This window comes from Opisthocomus hoazin, chromosome 6 (genome assembly GCF_030867145.1).
Source record: "Opisthocomus hoazin isolate bOpiHoa1 chromosome 6, bOpiHoa1.hap1, whole genome shotgun sequence".
NCBI lineage: Eukaryota > Metazoa > Chordata > Aves > Opisthocomiformes > Opisthocomidae > Opisthocomus > Opisthocomus hoazin.
Genome location: NC_134419.1, coordinates 21,435,774 through 21,454,228, shown reverse-complemented (window position 1 = coordinate 21,454,228; position 18,455 = coordinate 21,435,774). Strand labels below are relative to the sequence as shown.

At 37.5% G+C, this 18,455-nt stretch overlaps 1 protein-coding gene across 2 annotated transcripts in view; it reads left to right on the top strand.

Annotated features, from left to right (window-relative positions):
* DPYD (dihydropyrimidine dehydrogenase) overlaps window positions 1-18,455 on the top strand; it is a 380,477-nt gene that overhangs the window by 97,303 nt on the left and 264,719 nt on the right. For both annotated transcript variants that reach the window (XM_075424984.1, XM_075424985.1), the window contains exon 4: window positions 13,320-13,407. In XM_075424984.1, the coding sequence (XP_075281099.1) occupies window positions 13,320-13,407 (88 nt within the window). The remainder of the gene's footprint in view (window positions 1-13,319; window positions 13,408-18,455) is intronic.

Sequence of the window (18,455 nt, the reverse complement as noted above, 5' to 3'; positions counted from 1 at the left end):
CCCAGTACTGACCCCTGGGGGACGCCACTAGTTACAAGCCTCCAACTAGACTCAGTGCCGCTGATGACAACCCTCTGAGCTCTGCCATTCAGCCAGTTCTCAATCCACCTCACCGACCACTCATCCAGCCCACACTTCCTGAGCTTCCCTAGGAGGATGTTATGGGAGGTAGTGTCAAGAGCCTTGCTGAAGTCGAGGTAGACAACATCCACTGCTCTCCCCTCATCTGCCCAGCCAGTCATGCCATCGTAGAAAGCTGTCAGATTGGTCAGGCATGATTTCCCCTTGGTGAATCCATGTTGACTACTCCTGATAACCTTCTTTTCCTCCACTTGCTTGATGAAGACCTCTAGAATGAGCTGCTCCATCATCTTTCCTGGGATGGAGGTGAGGCTGACCGGCCTGTAGTTCCCTGGGTCTTCTGTTCTTGCCCTTTTTGAAGATTGGAGTGACACTGGCTTTTCTCCAGTCCTCGGGCACCTCTCCTGTCCTCCAGGACATTTCAAAGATGATGGAGAGTGGCTCAGCAATGACATCCACCAGCTCCCTCAGCACTTGTGGGTGCATTCCATCGGTGCCCATGGATTTGTGGGTGTCCAGATTGCTTAAGCGATCTCTCACACAATCCTCCTTGACCTGAGACATGAAGCTGCTGAAAGATATCAGATGTATTCATCAAACCCTAATGCTTCTTGGTTAGAAAAGAGCAACACTGAAATCACAACATCTAAACCTGAGATGCAGGAACAATTGGGAAGTTGCTAATGTGTACTCTGTGTATTTTTGTGTAGAGAGAGGAGGTGCTAATGGAGGGTGGAAGAGAAGAAACACTGCGCTGTTTCCTAGGCTTTCTGAAATGTTTGTGTGACTTGTCTGAGGAATGCAGTATTTGAATCTTTGTGGATTATTTTTTTATACATCAGTTCTAACATTCTTCTGTAATTGTTTTCAAATAACTGTGTAAAAAAGAATTGCCGAAAGGCAGACATCTGCTCATTTGTAGCAAGAGAAACTATCTATCCAAAGAGAATATTTAAATCCTTCTAGCAGGTTTTTGAAAATGCAGTGCCTTTGGGTAATGGGAAAAGTATACTTTTTCAGTTGCACTACATTTACAGTCCTGGGATTGCTGTATTTGGTGTTGGTCTAACAATCTGAGCATGTACAAAGAAGAACAATGCCACATATTCAAGAACAAGTTATCTATCAAACCATGGTGAATCAACAGCTTAATGATCTTTTTATTCATCCTAACATTTCTCTAAGCTGTGTTTTTCTGAAAAAAACATTTCTTTTAATATTTTCCAAACAGCACTTAACTGCTGAGCCATCCCAGAAAATGTATTCATTCTTGTGCCATTAGCTTCAGTATGGGAGGAAATGTGACAAATACTTTGTCTTTTATATAAACTTCTTAAAAGGATGTGAAAATTTTTCCTACTTAGGTTGTAAGGGTAAAACCTAAAACACAAGATTCTTTGGGCCTTCCTGTTAGCAACAAATGTTTGTCCTATTTTCACAAACACAGATGAACCAATTGTGGTCTAGTTGCCACCTAAGCCTTCTTGACACTAGCAGGCCATAACGTTTTTTATGTTGAGCTAGTAGATGGAGTTTTCTTTGCCAATATACATCCACCTAAAAGGCCATGCTATACTGTTTAGAAAACAAACCCTTTTAAAGACACGTTCAGGTGACTGTATTTGAAAATCCTTGTATATAATACTCACATATTTTAGATCCTTTGGGTACTGTTATTTTAACTATAGTCCTTTTATTTACCCTAATTTTGGAGTGACTGGTAAGGTGCTAAAAACAGGGATTTAATTGGTAAGGAAAATTAATACTTGTGTCACTCCTGTAATCCAAAATAACTCAAGAAATATGTGATCTCTGAAGATCTTTAAAGTTTGCTGTGTCTGTTTGGAAACCTCAACTGCAGATAGTTAAGCAGACATAGATTTGCCATTTTTAAAGGCTATTATTCAATATACTAGGAGAAATTGCAGAGATAGTGTAAACTTGTTAGGTCATCTAGTCCAGCCTTCTGTCCATATGACTTTACAGTAGTCCTGGTTGGTGAGACATTAAAGGTTGAACCTTTATTTGGGGACCACTCTGATCTATAGAAGGTGAGCCTGGATATTACCACTGTTGTCTCCATAAGTTTTGGTTACAAGATAAAAAAAAGCCATTTGTATTTAAATTATGTCTTGGTTTCATGTAAATATCAATAGTCTGGAGAGTGCTTTTGGCTATGTAATTTATTTATATCATCATACTGTGAATGTTGTAAAATTCTTCACAGTGAAGGCGATTATAGCAAAATCTAGATATAGCACATATATACCAATCATTCAGTCTTAATGAGTTAGCATATTTACTTCTAGTAAACAAGTAAGACTGAATTTTCAGCTACCTACTATTGAAATATTACTTATATGTTTAAACTTGGAATATTATGAATGCAACATTGATTCTTAGTGTAGCTTGTAGAGGGCTTCTCTTTGTGCTGTCCTCTGTAGTTTGCCTGTATGTTTTCTGTTGTTATGTCATCAAGCTCTTTTCATTTGGTGAGGGGATACTGGTTTTGAATCTTTACTTTTTTAATAAATTTAAGGTAGAAAAGCGAAGCCAAATAATTCTCTTAAACAGCAAAGCATACAAGAAAATACCACCTTTTTTTTTTAAGATGCTTTTGTATTACAAACAGGGTATTCTTTTCATATGGCTAAAAAATGCATAAATGATATGCAGCTTAGAAAATTAGAACCCAAATAGCAAACATACTTACTTTTTTCTGAGTCTTGATGGCTGAACATATTAAGAAGTGACAGCGTCAGTTATTAAGGTGTCTAAGACAAACCTATTTATTTGCAAAAGATGGAAGGCAGTCATTGTACACATGCAATTTCTAGAGAAAATATGAAGTCTTAGAATTCTCTGCTGAATTCTTGCAGTTTCCACACCAGCAGATCCTCTGAGGAAAAAGACATGAGGGAGTGGCACATGGTTTTGAAGTATGTAGCTGCATCAGTTTTAAGGTGAGAAGGCTGAGGATACTGGAGCTGTTCCTACCAGTCTGGGTGCTGGGAACTCGCTTCTGGAAGACTTGTATTAAGTTGTTTTAACAAATAGCTCAAGGGCTTTCATTACAAGCAAATGAATGGTCCAAGTCCTACTGGGGACTACATTTATTAAAATAAAGCACAGTTAAGCAGTCTGATAATGAACTAGAGTGTTCACAATCTGCCAGGACTGAGCTTTGCTAAGGATACTCTGGCTACAAGTTTCAAAATTTGGAAAAAGATCATCAGCTGGGGTCAACTAGTTACCTTCTGCATGGGAAAAAGTAACTTTATTAGGTTCACAGTGGGAAGATGACTGACCTCTTAGTTTTCTTTGGAGCTCTAAACTGTAATAGCAGCCAAAAATGTGTTTTGTTTTGGTTTTTTTTTCTACAAGTCGGAAAACAAGGGAAGCTGAAACTTTTGAAACTTGTGTTTTGAATACAGAGTTCAATGAGGTAATTTGTGCTTTTGCGTGCTTCCCAAGTACACTCGATGTAGGGTCAAATGTTCAGGTGACACCAGCAGCAAAGCCTGTGCAAACCTCCTTGGTCTTTTACCCTCTTTCCCTCCCCCCCCCCCCCACTCCTACCCCTTTCTCATAGCATGGGTTTGGAAATGATGGGAGTGCATTGTGTGCAGAGAGCAGTGAAGCCTGCCTTGCAAGTGGCTGGATCCTAGATCAACATCAGGTCAGTTCTCTGGGCACATGGCAAGATGGTGGTAGAGACAGAGAATTCCTTGGAGCTCAGATCCTAACAATAAGGGAAATGCTGGCTTAGTCTGCTGTTATTGCCTTTCCCAAGACTACTTCTCCACAAAGGTTCTTAGCTTAAATCACTCTTGCATTAATTGTGGTGGAATTGCTGGCTTGCCTAAATTGCAAGACAGATGAGCATTAGCACAGTTAGTCTGATTGTTTGAATCTCTGTGGTGCTATAGTGAGGAAATCTATTTCTTCTCAGTTTGTAGTTTTTAACTGAGAACACTTTCTTAAATTTTCAATTCTTGCATTTTAGTTACATTATACTTTATCATAGATTGTTTATATATATTATTATTAAATGTATTAAATGTTTTCAGTAAAAATAAACAGTAGGTGCGTGCTCCTGTTGTTAACAATGTATTGTACAGAATGACATTTGTAAGATGTCCATAGACGGTGAAGGCATTTCGGGAGAAAAAGATGTCCATAACTGAACTTCTAAAGTGTATTTTTCCTGAAGTGAACCCGAAGGAGTTTCACTGGCATTAAGATAAACAGACAACAGGTGTTTCATATTTTGAAAAGGTAGTTTACGCAGGATAAGAATCATGCCACACAAAAATAATTTCTTCTCTCCTAAAGACTAGAAATAATCCTCGGTATAAGTCAAAAAGTCTGTAACACTTCTGGGAGAACAGTCCAGGTGAAAGAAGATTATTGTGTACAGGACAAGCTATAATAAAAGCTGTCAATTCTGTCAGCCCTTCTGTCTAAGGTCTATAGAGGATTAAAAGGATATTGAACATCATGTAACAGCTGTCTCCTATGTGAAAGGGATCACTACTGTGGTGAACATAAATGTACCCATTTAAGAAACCCTGTAAGGCTAGGTGTGACTGGGCCACAGGTGGTTGGTTTGGCAGATGAAGTACTGCTTTCAAGGGCTTGCAAGTGCACAGTCCAAGTTCTAAATAGACAGTGTCAAAGTCTTATCGATGAATGTGTTTCTTGTGCATCTTTTGCACTACTGGAATTTATGGGATACCATGAAGTTTGGCATAATAACCAATGAACTGTATTGTGTTCCTATGGTGTTGAGAAAATATTAATTAATATGTAGTGTGAAATGTAATCATTGTTTCCAGAGAAGTTGCAAATTGACTTTCAACTACTTTTTTTTGTAACTCTAAAAACTCTTAAGTTTTAAATAGAAATATGTTGTTGATGGCAATAAAAACTTTAATTATACTTAGTTTTTCTGGGACAGTTTAATGAATTTTGAATGTTGATCAATACTTTTGAAAATGCAACAATTTCATAATGCTTAATATGAAACAAGAAAATGGTAACAAAGTTTAGAATGAATAGTACTGTAAGTCTGTAATATTTAAAATTTTTGTATTTGAAATTAAAAAAAAGAGTCCTTTCTGTTCTGAAGTGAATGGGAGGAAACAGTCTACTCGATATATCCTTTAATCAGAAGGTGCAACTTTGGTTGGTTGGTTTTGTTTTTTTCTTTTTGTGAGAATGAGGTATGAAAAATGGATAGCTGTCCAGATTATGGAATGGATTTCTTATGTACAGGTAAAGGTGGCCCTCAGATTCTGTAGTACAGACTTTAATAGTTGCAGCACCTGCTTTTCGCTAAGCATTCATGTGTTTGGCCAGTGTAGTAGGTATAAGAGATGAAGCTGAAAATTAAACTCAAGATAAGTGGTATTTTTCTTTTGAAAATGTATCCCGTACTTTTGTACATTGATAAGTTCAACTTTATTTCCTCTTACATTTATTTTAAGTAGCTAAATTTGAAGGCCCAGATTCCCAAATACTTTTTCTTTCTTTGTGCAAAGCAACAATATTTAGGCCAGTTATGTACTAAGTCCTGCTGGAAGGAGTTTACAAAATCATTCTTCAGAAAGCAGTGGTAACTTCTCAGCCAAGCACTTGTTCAGAGAAATTAGGCCATGGAATAGGCATGTGAGGGCCGACTCCAGTGTCTAAACTTAAATTCTAATTCTAATATAATATTTCAGAATGGAAATTTATGAATCACATTTGTTGACTTTTCAGTTTGAACACATCTGGTAACATTTAGTGTATTATATAACACTATGTAAAATCCTCAGTTTTGTACAGAGCTGTCACAGGATTTTTTAAACTTCTTAACCCTAGCTGGAAGTGTTAACAACAAGCTAAGTCAGCTGAGTCTTCCATAGAGGATTTTTTTAAAAAAAGATTAGGAAGAGATGTGCAAAAGTAAGAGACTTACTATTTTTTTAAAATCAAACCCAAATCCAAAGCCAGCTTTTAAAACCAGTGGACCAATCAATGTACTGAATTTTTAAAGCTAATTGAAACCGGTACCTACCTTGTCATTCATGGGAATTGCAAAAATGTAGCAATTGAAATACAACCTTTTTGGAGAGGTACAGTAATGCTGCCCTAGTCTGGGACAGAATATCAATAAAGGGACCAGTCAAAGTTCATTAGGGAGGTTCCACAACATAAAGGATGAGAAATAACTGAAAAGATGAGGAGAAGACCAGGAGTCTCCTGAGCACATCAGGTACTGTTTCCCATGATAGTTTTCTGTGACAGACAGCACCCAAACTGGTACTAACTGCCGCTTGAGAATAAGCTTGAATTGCTGTTGATGGAATATAGGTTGATCTTACTGGGACTCGTAGCTGCTGTCTCTATTGTCTAGAACTAAAGTCTGACTTCCTTTCTGACTACATTACCTGATGTAACCTAGTGACACTAGTAGTGTCAAAAATGAGAACTGAAGCAGCATTTAATGTACCATGATCCTGGATGGAGCAGAAAGAGAAGGTTATTATTTTTAATAGCCCCTTCCAAAGCATAGTATGCTGATGAACTGGTAAGAAATCTTTGTCGCTTGGAAATGAATTCAAGAGATAGAAGAAAGTAACATTCAAATGAAGAATCAGATGTTTATTTTGTGTCTGAAGTGGTAGAGACTGAGGTGGAATAATTGCTGCAGGTAAAAGCATGTATATGGGTCTGATAGAAGAGAGCTGTGTGGTACATGAGTCTGCACATACTTGTCAGGAACTGTGTGGTTGACATATCCCATTTAAGATCTACCACTAAGGAGGAAGAACAAATAGGTTTTGACACTCACTGGACTTGTTGCTTTTATACAATCTGAGAGCATTATATTCCTGCACCACGACTATAACTTTTTGTGAGACGTTATCATAATAACTTTGTTTTTGAAGTCAAAGAACTCTGAATGATGAGGAATATATAACAAATGGAGTGTAAAAATAAAGCATAGATTTAAAGATGCTGTAAATAAATTGCCCTGTTAAAACTCAAGAAAAGAGGTAGTTTGTGTGGGAGTGAAGGAGCTAGTGAAAGGTATTCCATACAGATTCTAGTATGGTGATGTTAATATAAATATATTTTTAGTAATTATTTTGATTTCGTATGAGCTGCATATAACAGTTATTAATAGAGATGTGAACCATTTATTTGATTTGCTTGTTCACAGATTGAGTCTATGAGAAAGCATAAGATGATTGAAATGATTTGCATTATATATATAAAAAAAATTGTTCTGATTTCTGATATGTCAAAAGGATGCTACAGCTTTTCAGATTTGGCATCCTTTGTGCTACAATATTCTGTAAGGAACACTGCTTTTTCTATTTTTAATCAACTCTAATTTATATAGTAGTTTTACTCTGTAACATTATAAATAGGAGAAATATGATTAGAGTAATGATATACAAGCTATATAAAATGAAGTGGGTGAAAGGCAGTGGTCTTTGAGGCTGTATTGCAGTATGGTAAGTGAAAAATTCTGTGTCCCAGTCAAATGACAGGAGAAATTTAAGAGCAGGCAGAATATAATTTCCCATAAACTGACTTGGAGCAGGCTTCTTGCCATGGGGCAGTGCTCGGAGCACTAGCTGTGAGCTGACTACGGAGCTCTGCCTGGCTGCCTTCCCACCATTCAGCAAGGGTTTAAGAGGAAATCTCAGCAATCTGCTTTTCTTCTGGTAGCCACAGTTTGCATATGTCTGATCACAGACCGAGATAGCACGGTCTTCAGTATCCAGAAGAGATGTCACTGGGAAAGGACGGTTTTAGTGTTGGAACCTACCAGAAATAGAGGTTCTGAAGGGGTGGATGGCAAAAACTCGGAAGATGAATTGAAAAGTGACTGGTCTACACTCTCCTACACCACTGTTGTAATTACCTGCTGGCAGACATTTAATCACACTTTTTTATGTTAACGAAGTTATCCATTAAAATGGAGTTATGCTGAAGAATGATAAAAAGTTATAGGACAGAGAAGTGGAGAAGTTTCAGGTGAATGGAGAAAAAAAGGCTACAGAAAACAGGAAGATAGCCAAACAGGTGCAAAAGGGAGAGGAGAATTCCTGCACTCAAGGGGGATTCAGAAGTAGATGAGAAAAGAAGAATTATGGTCGTGTAGAGAGCTAAAGAAGAAAAGGGAAAGATGAGTCATTGATGAATGGAATGATTTGGAGTCTATGTCCATATGATTCACTACCTATTAAGTGTCCGAAAATAACCTTATCTGTAAGTGCCATTATTCTGCACTAGGGTGGGAGGTTTTTGTGTCTGAAGACTAACTTTCAACTCTGAGCATTTCTTCCTTTCAGTACAACTTCCTTCCTTTCATTTCCGTCCTTGCACCTGCTGTAGCTGCCAACAGCAAAGTCATGTCTGCCTCTAACCCTGTAGAGTGCCTCTATTTAAAATTTGCTTTCTTTGGTCACCTTAACTTACTGACAGAGAAGTTGTCCCATTTTCTGTGTGTCTGCAGAAGGCTCGCAGAACCTCCAGGTGATTGAAGAGGCAACAGTGATGATGTGGGAGTCTTTCCTTCTTTCTTCAAATATGAACCAGTACTGCCAATTTACGTGATACTGAATGTTTTGTTTCTTTCTGTGCATTGCTAACAGGCAGTTTCTCTTTCCAGTATTACATATCCAGGACCACGATACCCACTTGCTTTTACAGTCTGTGGTCACTGCCTTTTATACAATTTCTGATGCCCTTCGTGTTCAGAGGCATTTCTTGGGGATTATATGTTTCTCCTATGGTCCAAAATTCTGTGTTCATAGTTAATTCTAATTTAAGAGTATTTTGTCTTCATTGTTACATGGCACATACACAACAGAGTTCTCAGCCTTGCATGTGAGAGTTGCTTTTTCTGCTTCACGACTTTGAATGAAAACAAATATTTCTCTAAGTATCATTTGTCTTTGGTACTCATAAAATCCTTATATCAACTATTCCTGTGTTTTGGTATTTAAAGCTGGCAACAAAACCTCCCCACTTCTTTATAATCTTTTTCTCCTCTTCCGTCCATTGTGAAATGTAAGGAACAGGAACACAAAAGGATGTAAGATTTTTTTGTTTGATTGTTAGTTTCGGGTGTTTGGTCTCATTATGACACCTGTGTAAAACTGTGGCTGTCTGGGCTATTTGTCTGAGTAGTGGATAAAGTTTTAGAAAATTCTACGAAAGGTAGAGCTGGAAGCCTTTTTTCAAAATGAATGTTTGTGTCCTGCAGAAACCCATATAAGCGAATTATTAGTACCCATGCTATTGGAGGTTGATTGAATGAGTTTGTGTACGTACATGCACAGTTTTAGGTGCTTATTTTGCACTGATGCAATTGATAGGTACAAACCTGATAGCTGATAACGCTGGGCTACTGCATAAGTATCGCTTACGTGCATTATTTTGTGCCTGAAAGAGATTTACAAACACTCTCACCTTAAACAATAAATAACTTTAGTTTGCAACATTTAAAATCTTTACGTTTTTAAGTTCATTGAGGATACTTATGCATAATTTAACACTGTTTGGTAAGAGACGTAAATTTTTAAATTAGATGTGTGGGAAACGTGAGTTTCTGTCATCATATAGGCGCAGATATGTCTATAAAGCTAAGCCAAATGATAATATTTGCTTAAATATTTATATAAATATGCTATACTTGCTTAGCATTTGTAGGGATTTTATATCTAACTTAATTTACTATTTCATAATGAAACTGAGTTGAACCAACAGCTAAGTGCTTCCAAAATGGAAAATATCATTCCTTTTCTTCAAGTTTCTCAAGTTGGGGTTTAGTTGTGCAAAGATTGTGGTGTTGCCTTTTACATAGAAATCAATATATGCACGTGAAGAGAATATGGTATCTTTTGAGATTCAACATAGCCTCTATGTTTCTAAAGGAGAAGTTATTCCATGAAAAAATAGGGGAAAAATTGATAATAGGGTGTTTTCTGATAGTTGGAAGGATTTTTCCTATGTTTTTACTAAGAAATGCTGAGATATGTACTCCGAGATTAGCATAGGTCTGGCTTTGTGCAGTGCTCTGTGTTTTTATGCAGTCTAGAATAGTATGACCACTTAAAAACATGGCTATTTAATTTTGTTGTAGTTTTTTTGTTGTGTGGGGTTTTTTGTTTTTTTTTTTTGTTTTGTTGTTTTAATAATGAGCATGTAGCTCTTCATTTAAATTTGGTAGGAGCTAGCAAGTGAATTAGAGAAATTTAATTAAATTTCTAATGTGTTGTTTACATTACTTTGAACTAAAACCACATTAATGGAGTAACCTTATAAAATGAAAGGTGGGATTTCATAGGGTGGGATGATAGTTACAGAAAAAGGAAAGAAGTGTAATACTTAATGTTTCTTCATATGTGGGCGTGCATGTGGAATTGAAGCTCATGGTAATTGTTGATGTATTCCCTTAAGCACAGTATTTTGCCTGTGGTTTTTGAAGGGATCAATCACTTGCAGCTATTTATGTAATAACTTTCTGGTGGGTGATTCTACTGTTATATTTATGCTTTTTGCCTGGTTCACCAGAATGCAATACTTTCGCTCCTTGGTACAGTAAATGCACCCTGTAATATCTATTATGGTATGGTCAAAGGATAATCTATTGTCAGATAGAAAAATAGGTCAACACTAATGTCACTTGATGATCAACCCCCCAAGTTTAATAAAACACCTCACCAGCATGTGTTCTGCACAGTGCTTGATGTTTTATTAGGACTACAGTACCTTACAGTACCTAGCAATAGCGGGAGTGTAATTACTGAGCTGTCAGGGTGATAAGTGGGATTAATGGCAGCCTGGTGCACTTTAGTCTGCAGAGTGTTCAGAGAATCAGAAGATGGTATTATTATAAGAGAAAGTCTGGATTGGCATATTCATGGCACCCTCCCCTCCTCCCCAAAGCTCACATTCAAGTTTGCATTACCCACCCCCCCAGCAGCTGACATTTTCAACAGCTGTTATTTGTGAGCCAGTTCAAAAATCAAAAGAGAAATAATTTGGTAAAGATGCTTGCTAGACACAACGGGTAATCTGTACACTGCTTGTTCTGCTAGGTGCCATTCTAGTCAGTTTTGACATGAGATTTTATGTTAAGTGCAATTCTTTTGGTCTTGGATATAGGACTGTTGTATTTTAAAGGAAACCACATTCAAGAAAGTGAAGAGCAAACAGTTGTAATGGAATTGTTGCCTTTTTTAAACATGTGATTTTCCACTTCTATTATTTCCTTACTGCCTACACAGGCAAAATGATCATCCAAGCCCTCATAGTGGTGTTATTTTGTCTAGTGTAGCTCCTTTTTTTCTGGCTTCTAGTACTAAAACTTTGCTGTCTTTCAATCTGCTTAGAATGCTAAGAGCATCCTCTTGACTTGGTGCTCTGGCCACATTAACCCTTTGAAGTCCCCACTGGCCTGCCTTTGCTTGTTAAGGCATTTATAACGTGTGCCTGTCAGCGGGTAGTGCTGGCTAGCGGTATGTTTAACTGCCACAGCTAAACCTGCTGGTGCTTTTCTGCCAGAGCCCTCTAACATCCTGACTAGTTGAACTAGTAAGCCACCATGGTGTTGAACCTGGAATTGGCTTTATCAGATTTCCCAGCTTTGCAGCTGGTGAGACCTGTTTTCCTTTAAATACTTCCTCTGGGACCTTTCACCCCTGACTAGTTCTGTGAGAAAATCCCAAAAGCTGCTACCACATGTGCCTTCAATTTTTATTGGTGCCATGGTGTCTGCAATATCTAGATGATAATGATGCAATAGCTAGATGATAATGAATAGGAAGATGAAAGACTAATTAATCTTATACTTAACTGGCTTTGCCTTCTCTTTTATTCCACCCTAATTTGACAAAAAAACCCAAAAAACCCAAACAAAAAAAAAAAACAAACCAAAAAAAACCCCAAAAGCAATGCATGTGATTGACAAAGGCCAGTTTTTCACTGCAGGTATTTCAGGCATTTGATTCCTTTTAATGTGCTCTTCATTTCTTTGTGCGTGTAGTCCATAGGCCTCTTGCAGCTTTTCTGTGTTTGCAAAGATTCTGTCCTAGCCAGTTCCACCGTGTTATTATCCATCACTAAGTAACAATAATTAAGGTGGACTTGTGGAAGTTGTGTAAGCAGTTGTGCTCAGATAATACGTAAAACCCAAATTTAATTTCATTTTCCATAGACTGTTAAAACCACAATTTACATAAATTCTGTATGTTAGTAAAACAATATTGAAAGATCATCTGGAATAACTTAATGAATTGCAAGATAACTAGTAGTGTGGCATTTGGCCTATGATAATCATTGATATGTAAAGCCAAAAGTATGTACAAGTGCCTTTGTGTTGAATAGAGAACCATTTTACTTCTTACCTGACTTTTAGCTTTTTTGTTAGGTTTGCTTATTGCAAATTGTATAGACTACTCTGAGGGCTTAATCCTTAGATGGGACTTGTGTAAGAAACCAGCTCAGTACATCCTCATGGATGTCTATGCAGGAACAGACAATAAATCTATGTTACTTAGCAGGTTTTAATACGCAGGTAGATTTTGTCATTAGAGATGGCAAGAAGGTCTTAGGGATTTCAGTTGGGAGTATGCATAAGACTACTGAATTGAATTGTTTTCAGACGTCACAGACATACCACAGGAAATTTGTAGGAAAGTGACTTGAAAATTTGTTAGCCATTCTTATTCTTTAGCACATACAGTACAAAGTAATTCCTTCCTCTGTGGAAATACTGTTGCTTTTGTATGTCTGATTGTCCAACATCCAGAATTTAATTCACAGTGACACTTCCAGAACTTCATTAAAAATTCAGATTTACAGCACAGATGTTTTTCAAATAGAAAAATGAAATGGTCAGAAGTTTAGCAATCTTGGATTCCAAGGAAGAAATTATTTCTATGTAATTAGATGTTGTTACATAATACTTAGACATGTGTAGTCCATATGTTTGTAACTGCACCCTGCTGCCTTCCTTTGTAAAGTGGAGTCAACAGAACGTAACCAGTCAGTGTTGAATGCATGTCAATAATGACCATGCAGTGCTTTGAAGTTTTAAATAGAAATTTTATGAAAATGCTCTGTATTATTCCTTTGTGACTTATGTTCCACCATGCTAGCTTGAAAACCTTGTGCTATTGGCAGCATTTGTGTTCCATGTCTTCTTGACACATTTTCTTTTATTCATCTAGATGCTTAAAGTGTGCGGATGCTCCCTGTCAGAAGAGTTGCCCAACTAATCTGGACATCAAGTCATTCATCACAAGTATTGCAAACAAGGTAAAATCAGGCTTGCAGTTACTTGCAGTTCTGTTACTGAGATTGCGTTTCAAGGTTTATCTTTGTAAAGTCTTAAAAAAATAGTGTTTACAACAGATGCGTTAAAGTGCAACAGTCATGTAATTTTTAATTATTTTTGCTGCTGTTCTGTGCCCGTACAGATAGCGTATAGTGCAAATCTGTTTCTCCATGTCACTTTTTCTTTAAAGTTTTTGGTTTTGATGGTTTTCAAATAAAATGATACTCAAAAAACTAACCATTACAATGTAATTATTTGACTTTGCTGCTACCTGAGGTATTGCAGTTACAAACCTTTTCTTTCATTAAAGATTTTTTTTTTTCCAAGAAGCAATTATAGTTTAAACTTGCTTTGGGCAGAAATTTGTCATGAAGGTGGTCATCTCAAGAGATGTTTTCTTGTAGTTTATAGTAAGAGGCTCTGGTTAATGCAAATGTAGTCAGTAACTTAGACTATTAATAAAATATTACAGGAATAAATTGAACCCCTTCTTTGGAGATCCTGTACCTTTTCCTTTCTTAATAGGCTATTATACTATAATGATAATGAAATCTTAAAAACATTATTCCTATTTGTGGTTTACAAATGACTTCTAACAGTCAGAAATAGAAATAAAGATGCCTGCAAAGTTGATATGACAGCATTAATTAGGCTGTCTGGGATAGCCTAAAGATGACTGGATATTGATTGCCCCATACCTTTTAAAACTTGCTTCCCATCTGTGGAATCATTAGCTGCCATGTGATTTATTTGCCTGTATGAGTCCAAGTAGACTCATAATCTACTGAGGGTGCTACAAAGATTTTTGTGGACACTTTTTATGCTCTAACATGTCTCACTGTTACATGCAGCTGAAAGGGCCAACCCAGGTAAAGCTGGAGTGAAGTGGACAACAGCAGCACTGCCGTGTCTGAGTTAACAGCCACATTCCTTTTGCTGCACTCTGTGTTGTACAGAGAAGACACTGGCAAATTCTGCACCTTAACAAGAAACATTAGGATAAGAGGAGATATTAAGATGCGTGTATCAATTTTAACATAACTATGTGTTGATGTGGTTTGCAGTAATTGGCATTATGCCCAGCATCTGCATATAGACAGTTTTCTTACATAATCTGTACCCTGTCAGTGCAGCATTTATTTTCATGAATGTAGGCATCTGTTTGCAACCATAGTATAGTATAGTATGCAGCATATTGCTGCTTATTACCTCTTCCAGGCATTGCGAAGCAGGCAAATTGAACAGAGAAGGTACAAGGCAGTAATCGAACTGCTAGTCTCCGTCTCATCATTGTGCTGTAGTTTGTTTAAAAAAAAAAAGCAATTTAAAGCAAATTTTATGAAAGTGTTTTACCAGGATGGTCTTTTCTTATTAAGGATTAGTTATGCCACTGCTTTGGGTAGGATAGGGTGATGTGTTGTTGAGGAAAGAAAAAGAGCCTGGTTATCAGAACATAAAAGCTGGGAACAAGGCACTAGGGAAGATGGACTGAAGACTGCAACGGAAGATGTCAGAAGAACTAACACCAGTGGCATCCTGGAATGAGAAATTTGGTGGGTCTTTTAGACTCTGGTAGCCTCAGAAATACGATGCACCTTTGTAACTTGGCAGAAAGGGTAAGTCATGCCAACAGCTGATTGATTCTGAATTCTGTGAATCCATTACAGAGCAGAGAAAATCAAGGTGGAGTGACTGCAGAGCTTGGAGAGTTGTAGTTTGGCAAAGGTATACTGGAATAATATTAGGAAATTGCCTCAAAGGAGTGAAGTCTTTGCCCTGTTGAAACCAATGGGTACATTCTTACAGGGCTAGATTTAACCTGTCGGATGGTGAGTGAGGTGGATCCAACCCTATAGCATTTGGGCTGTTTGATGATAACTCTTTTAAATCATCTTGGAAGCTGCAGATGCTTGGTAAGACTCTGGTTTTGCCCTGAGCAGGTGACCTGATCAGTTGCTGTTTTATCAGGAAATCCTGCTTTAGAAAAGAATTGCAGTATGCTGCTATTCTCTCAGGAGATTTAAGATTCTTTACAGAAAAACCTAAGTATCTTAGATTACTGAAATGTACTTATAGCCTTTCTTTTTGAACCCTATCCCTATCTATTAATAGCTTCTGTATTGACTCTGAAACTAGTGTTTATAATAGGTATACAATGATTTTGGCCACTGCTTTTAGCTCATATTGGTGTCTGATAATTGCATAGATAGCAGGAAACATTCACACAGAGGAAGTTTTGAAAAGTCAGGTAGTCGTTTTCTGCTAATGGTGACTTCAAAAATAAACAAACAAGCAGAAAAGCAAAACAAAACAAAAAACCAAACTCAAGAAGAAGAGAAAGTGAGAAAAACCCACAACCAGATATGCTAAGCAAGTAGCTGAAGTCATAGGCTGAGAAACAAGGCTAGGAAGTCCTGCATATTTGTGACCTCCATGTCAATGGCTGTGCCTCCTGTAATTCATCTACCAAGCAACTTCTCAGGGAAATAAACAGTGCGGCGTAGAGGGAACCCAATTGTGACTTGATGGCTGCAGTCTGCTAGGCTGAATTTTACTTCTGATGAATTAGTTTCTGATGCCTTTGCTAGAAAATATTTCTATTGTAACAAATTCTGTTCTTCGGAAAACGTAACAGTAAATTCTTCTGGTTTCCTTTGTTAATAGGAATTTTTTTCTGGATATAGGTATGTACTACTGTTATTATATTACTGCATTTTAAAACTCCTTGCTTTCTGCCAAGCAAGCAATAGATATAATATGGATGTCGATAGAGGGGTACTGAAAGTTGAAATGATTCACCTGGAGGCATGGCCCTGGCAGAGTCTGCATGAGAGCCCACCACCATGGCTGCTCCTGCAGTGTCCTCCTCCCTCTTTATTCTGCTGCTGTGGTGGTTGGGGTACCTGCACCATGCACCTTTAGAGCAGACAGAAAACAAGAATGGTGTGCTTTTGAAAACCACACTTCTGACTTATCATTTTGAAAGTTTTTACTGGTACCAGTAAGTAATTTTTCACTGTTCTGCATTTTTCTAAACTTTTACTGAAATAATGACTCTGATATCATTCAGCAGTCTGCTTGCTGAATATTTTTGTATTATTGTCGTGAAGTGTTTACTTCACGTGACCAAGGGTGTTTTACATGTCATTGAAAATACTTTTCAAAATGTTAAATCTTTTTTGCTGCTTTCACCTTGTAAATAAACTTTCTTTTTTAGTGCAAAAGTGTATAAATAGATATGTTAACTTCTAGACAAAATAAATAGGTGAAGTGTAGAAAATTCAGGTATTTGAGGTCAATAAATCCAGGAAATCAGGGTACACTTTCTAGGCTTATTGAAGTCCCTCTCCTGCTTCTGAATCTTTCTGCATCACTCACTTAAGCAAATCTCTTCAGCAGGGTACCCTTCTACTTGTTTAGAGGAGATTCAGTTCAATAAATTCCTTGTCCTCATCCCTGTGTAAGCAGTAAGCAGTACTGCATGCAGGTGCTTATTTAAACATGATTCATTATTAATATAGAGTATTTAGACAGCAGTGTACTGAAAATTAATTACTTTGTCAGGTATTTAAGAGCTCTATTGTATATAGTTTGTTTTGTTGGAAAACTGCTATAGCAATCTTAAAAGGTCAGGGATTCTTGCTCTCTAAAGCCTGAGGCTTTTTGGATATTTACAGTCCATGTACAGTGTAGTTGTGCTGGCTGTTCTGCCATTAGATCTGAGCTCCTGAGTAGAAGAGCAACAGGGGAGGAGGGGTTGTTTAGGGTTGAGAGGGTAATTGAATTCCCAGACTCGGTGAGCCTTGAGCCTCTTTGAGAAAAAGAATGTCACTTATGCTGTATTGTGTTAGCTGCTGTGACTCAGTAGAGTTTAGGCCACAACTTCCATTGTCTTTTTCCATACAAACTGGTTTACAACTCCACTTTATAAAGGTACAATCTATTCTATTGTGTCTTCCCAGTCAGTGTTTCTCAGTTCAGACAGACTGCTTGCAATTGTGTCTCTCAGAGACCAGGCTTCAAATTCACCATGCACAAGTTACTACTTTTGTTTCTAAACATCAGAAGATGGCAAAGAAGTATCTGACTTCCAGCTGTCCTCTTTTTAAATACAGCCTTCACAGTGCAAAGTTTATGTTCTTTGTTTTATGATGCACAAGTGCCATTAGAGTTATTTCTTTCTTTAAAAAGAAAAAACACTAAGAAAAAAAATGTGTTCAGCTACTGCAGGAGAAAGCTATACCCTCTACCCCTGAATGACTACCATGACTGATTTTAGGATTTTATATCCTCATTTCCCCATGTTGATATGACAAAGCAAGAAGAACTTGGTAAAATGGAGCTCTAGCACCCATCATCCTTTAGGGCTGGCACAATCAAATATTGTACAGCAGCAGAAAATCCTACAGTTTCCCAGAAGCAACTCTCAGCCTGAACACTTGCAGCCTGTCCAGCTTTCCTCCTCTTAAGTGCAAGTGTCTGCCAGAGGAAGCTGCCTCTTAGAAAGCAACAGCTGCTCACATGCTCTACCTCTGTAATGTTCAGTGAGATGATCTTGGAGCTTTTTGTTGTCAGATACCTTTATGGTTGAGTAGTCGCATTGAAAAACAAGTGTTGGTGCAGTTTAGGCATGGGGATATTAAGTTATGTTATGTGGCACAGGCATGAGTGAGTGAGTGACTCAGCCTTTATAGCCTGAGTCTATAATGAAGAATTGGGGGTGCAGAAGTATCTTTTGTGTTATCAGTACTCAAAAATCACACATAGTCACTGCAGCCCTCCATTACTAGCTCTCATATTTTTATCTGAGGTCTTGCAATATTACAATGATTCCTGACATTGATTGAACAGTTTTCTTCTTTTTCAGAAAGACCATCTTCTCTCATATCCCTTAATAATAAAGATAAACTGGTCTGAGCTGGCATGTCAACCATTTTCTAATAGGCTTTACAGGTGGATGTAAGCCTTCTGGTGGCCAGCATTTTAAAAAAACAAACAAACAAAAAATGAAACAGAAAGCAAAAAAATA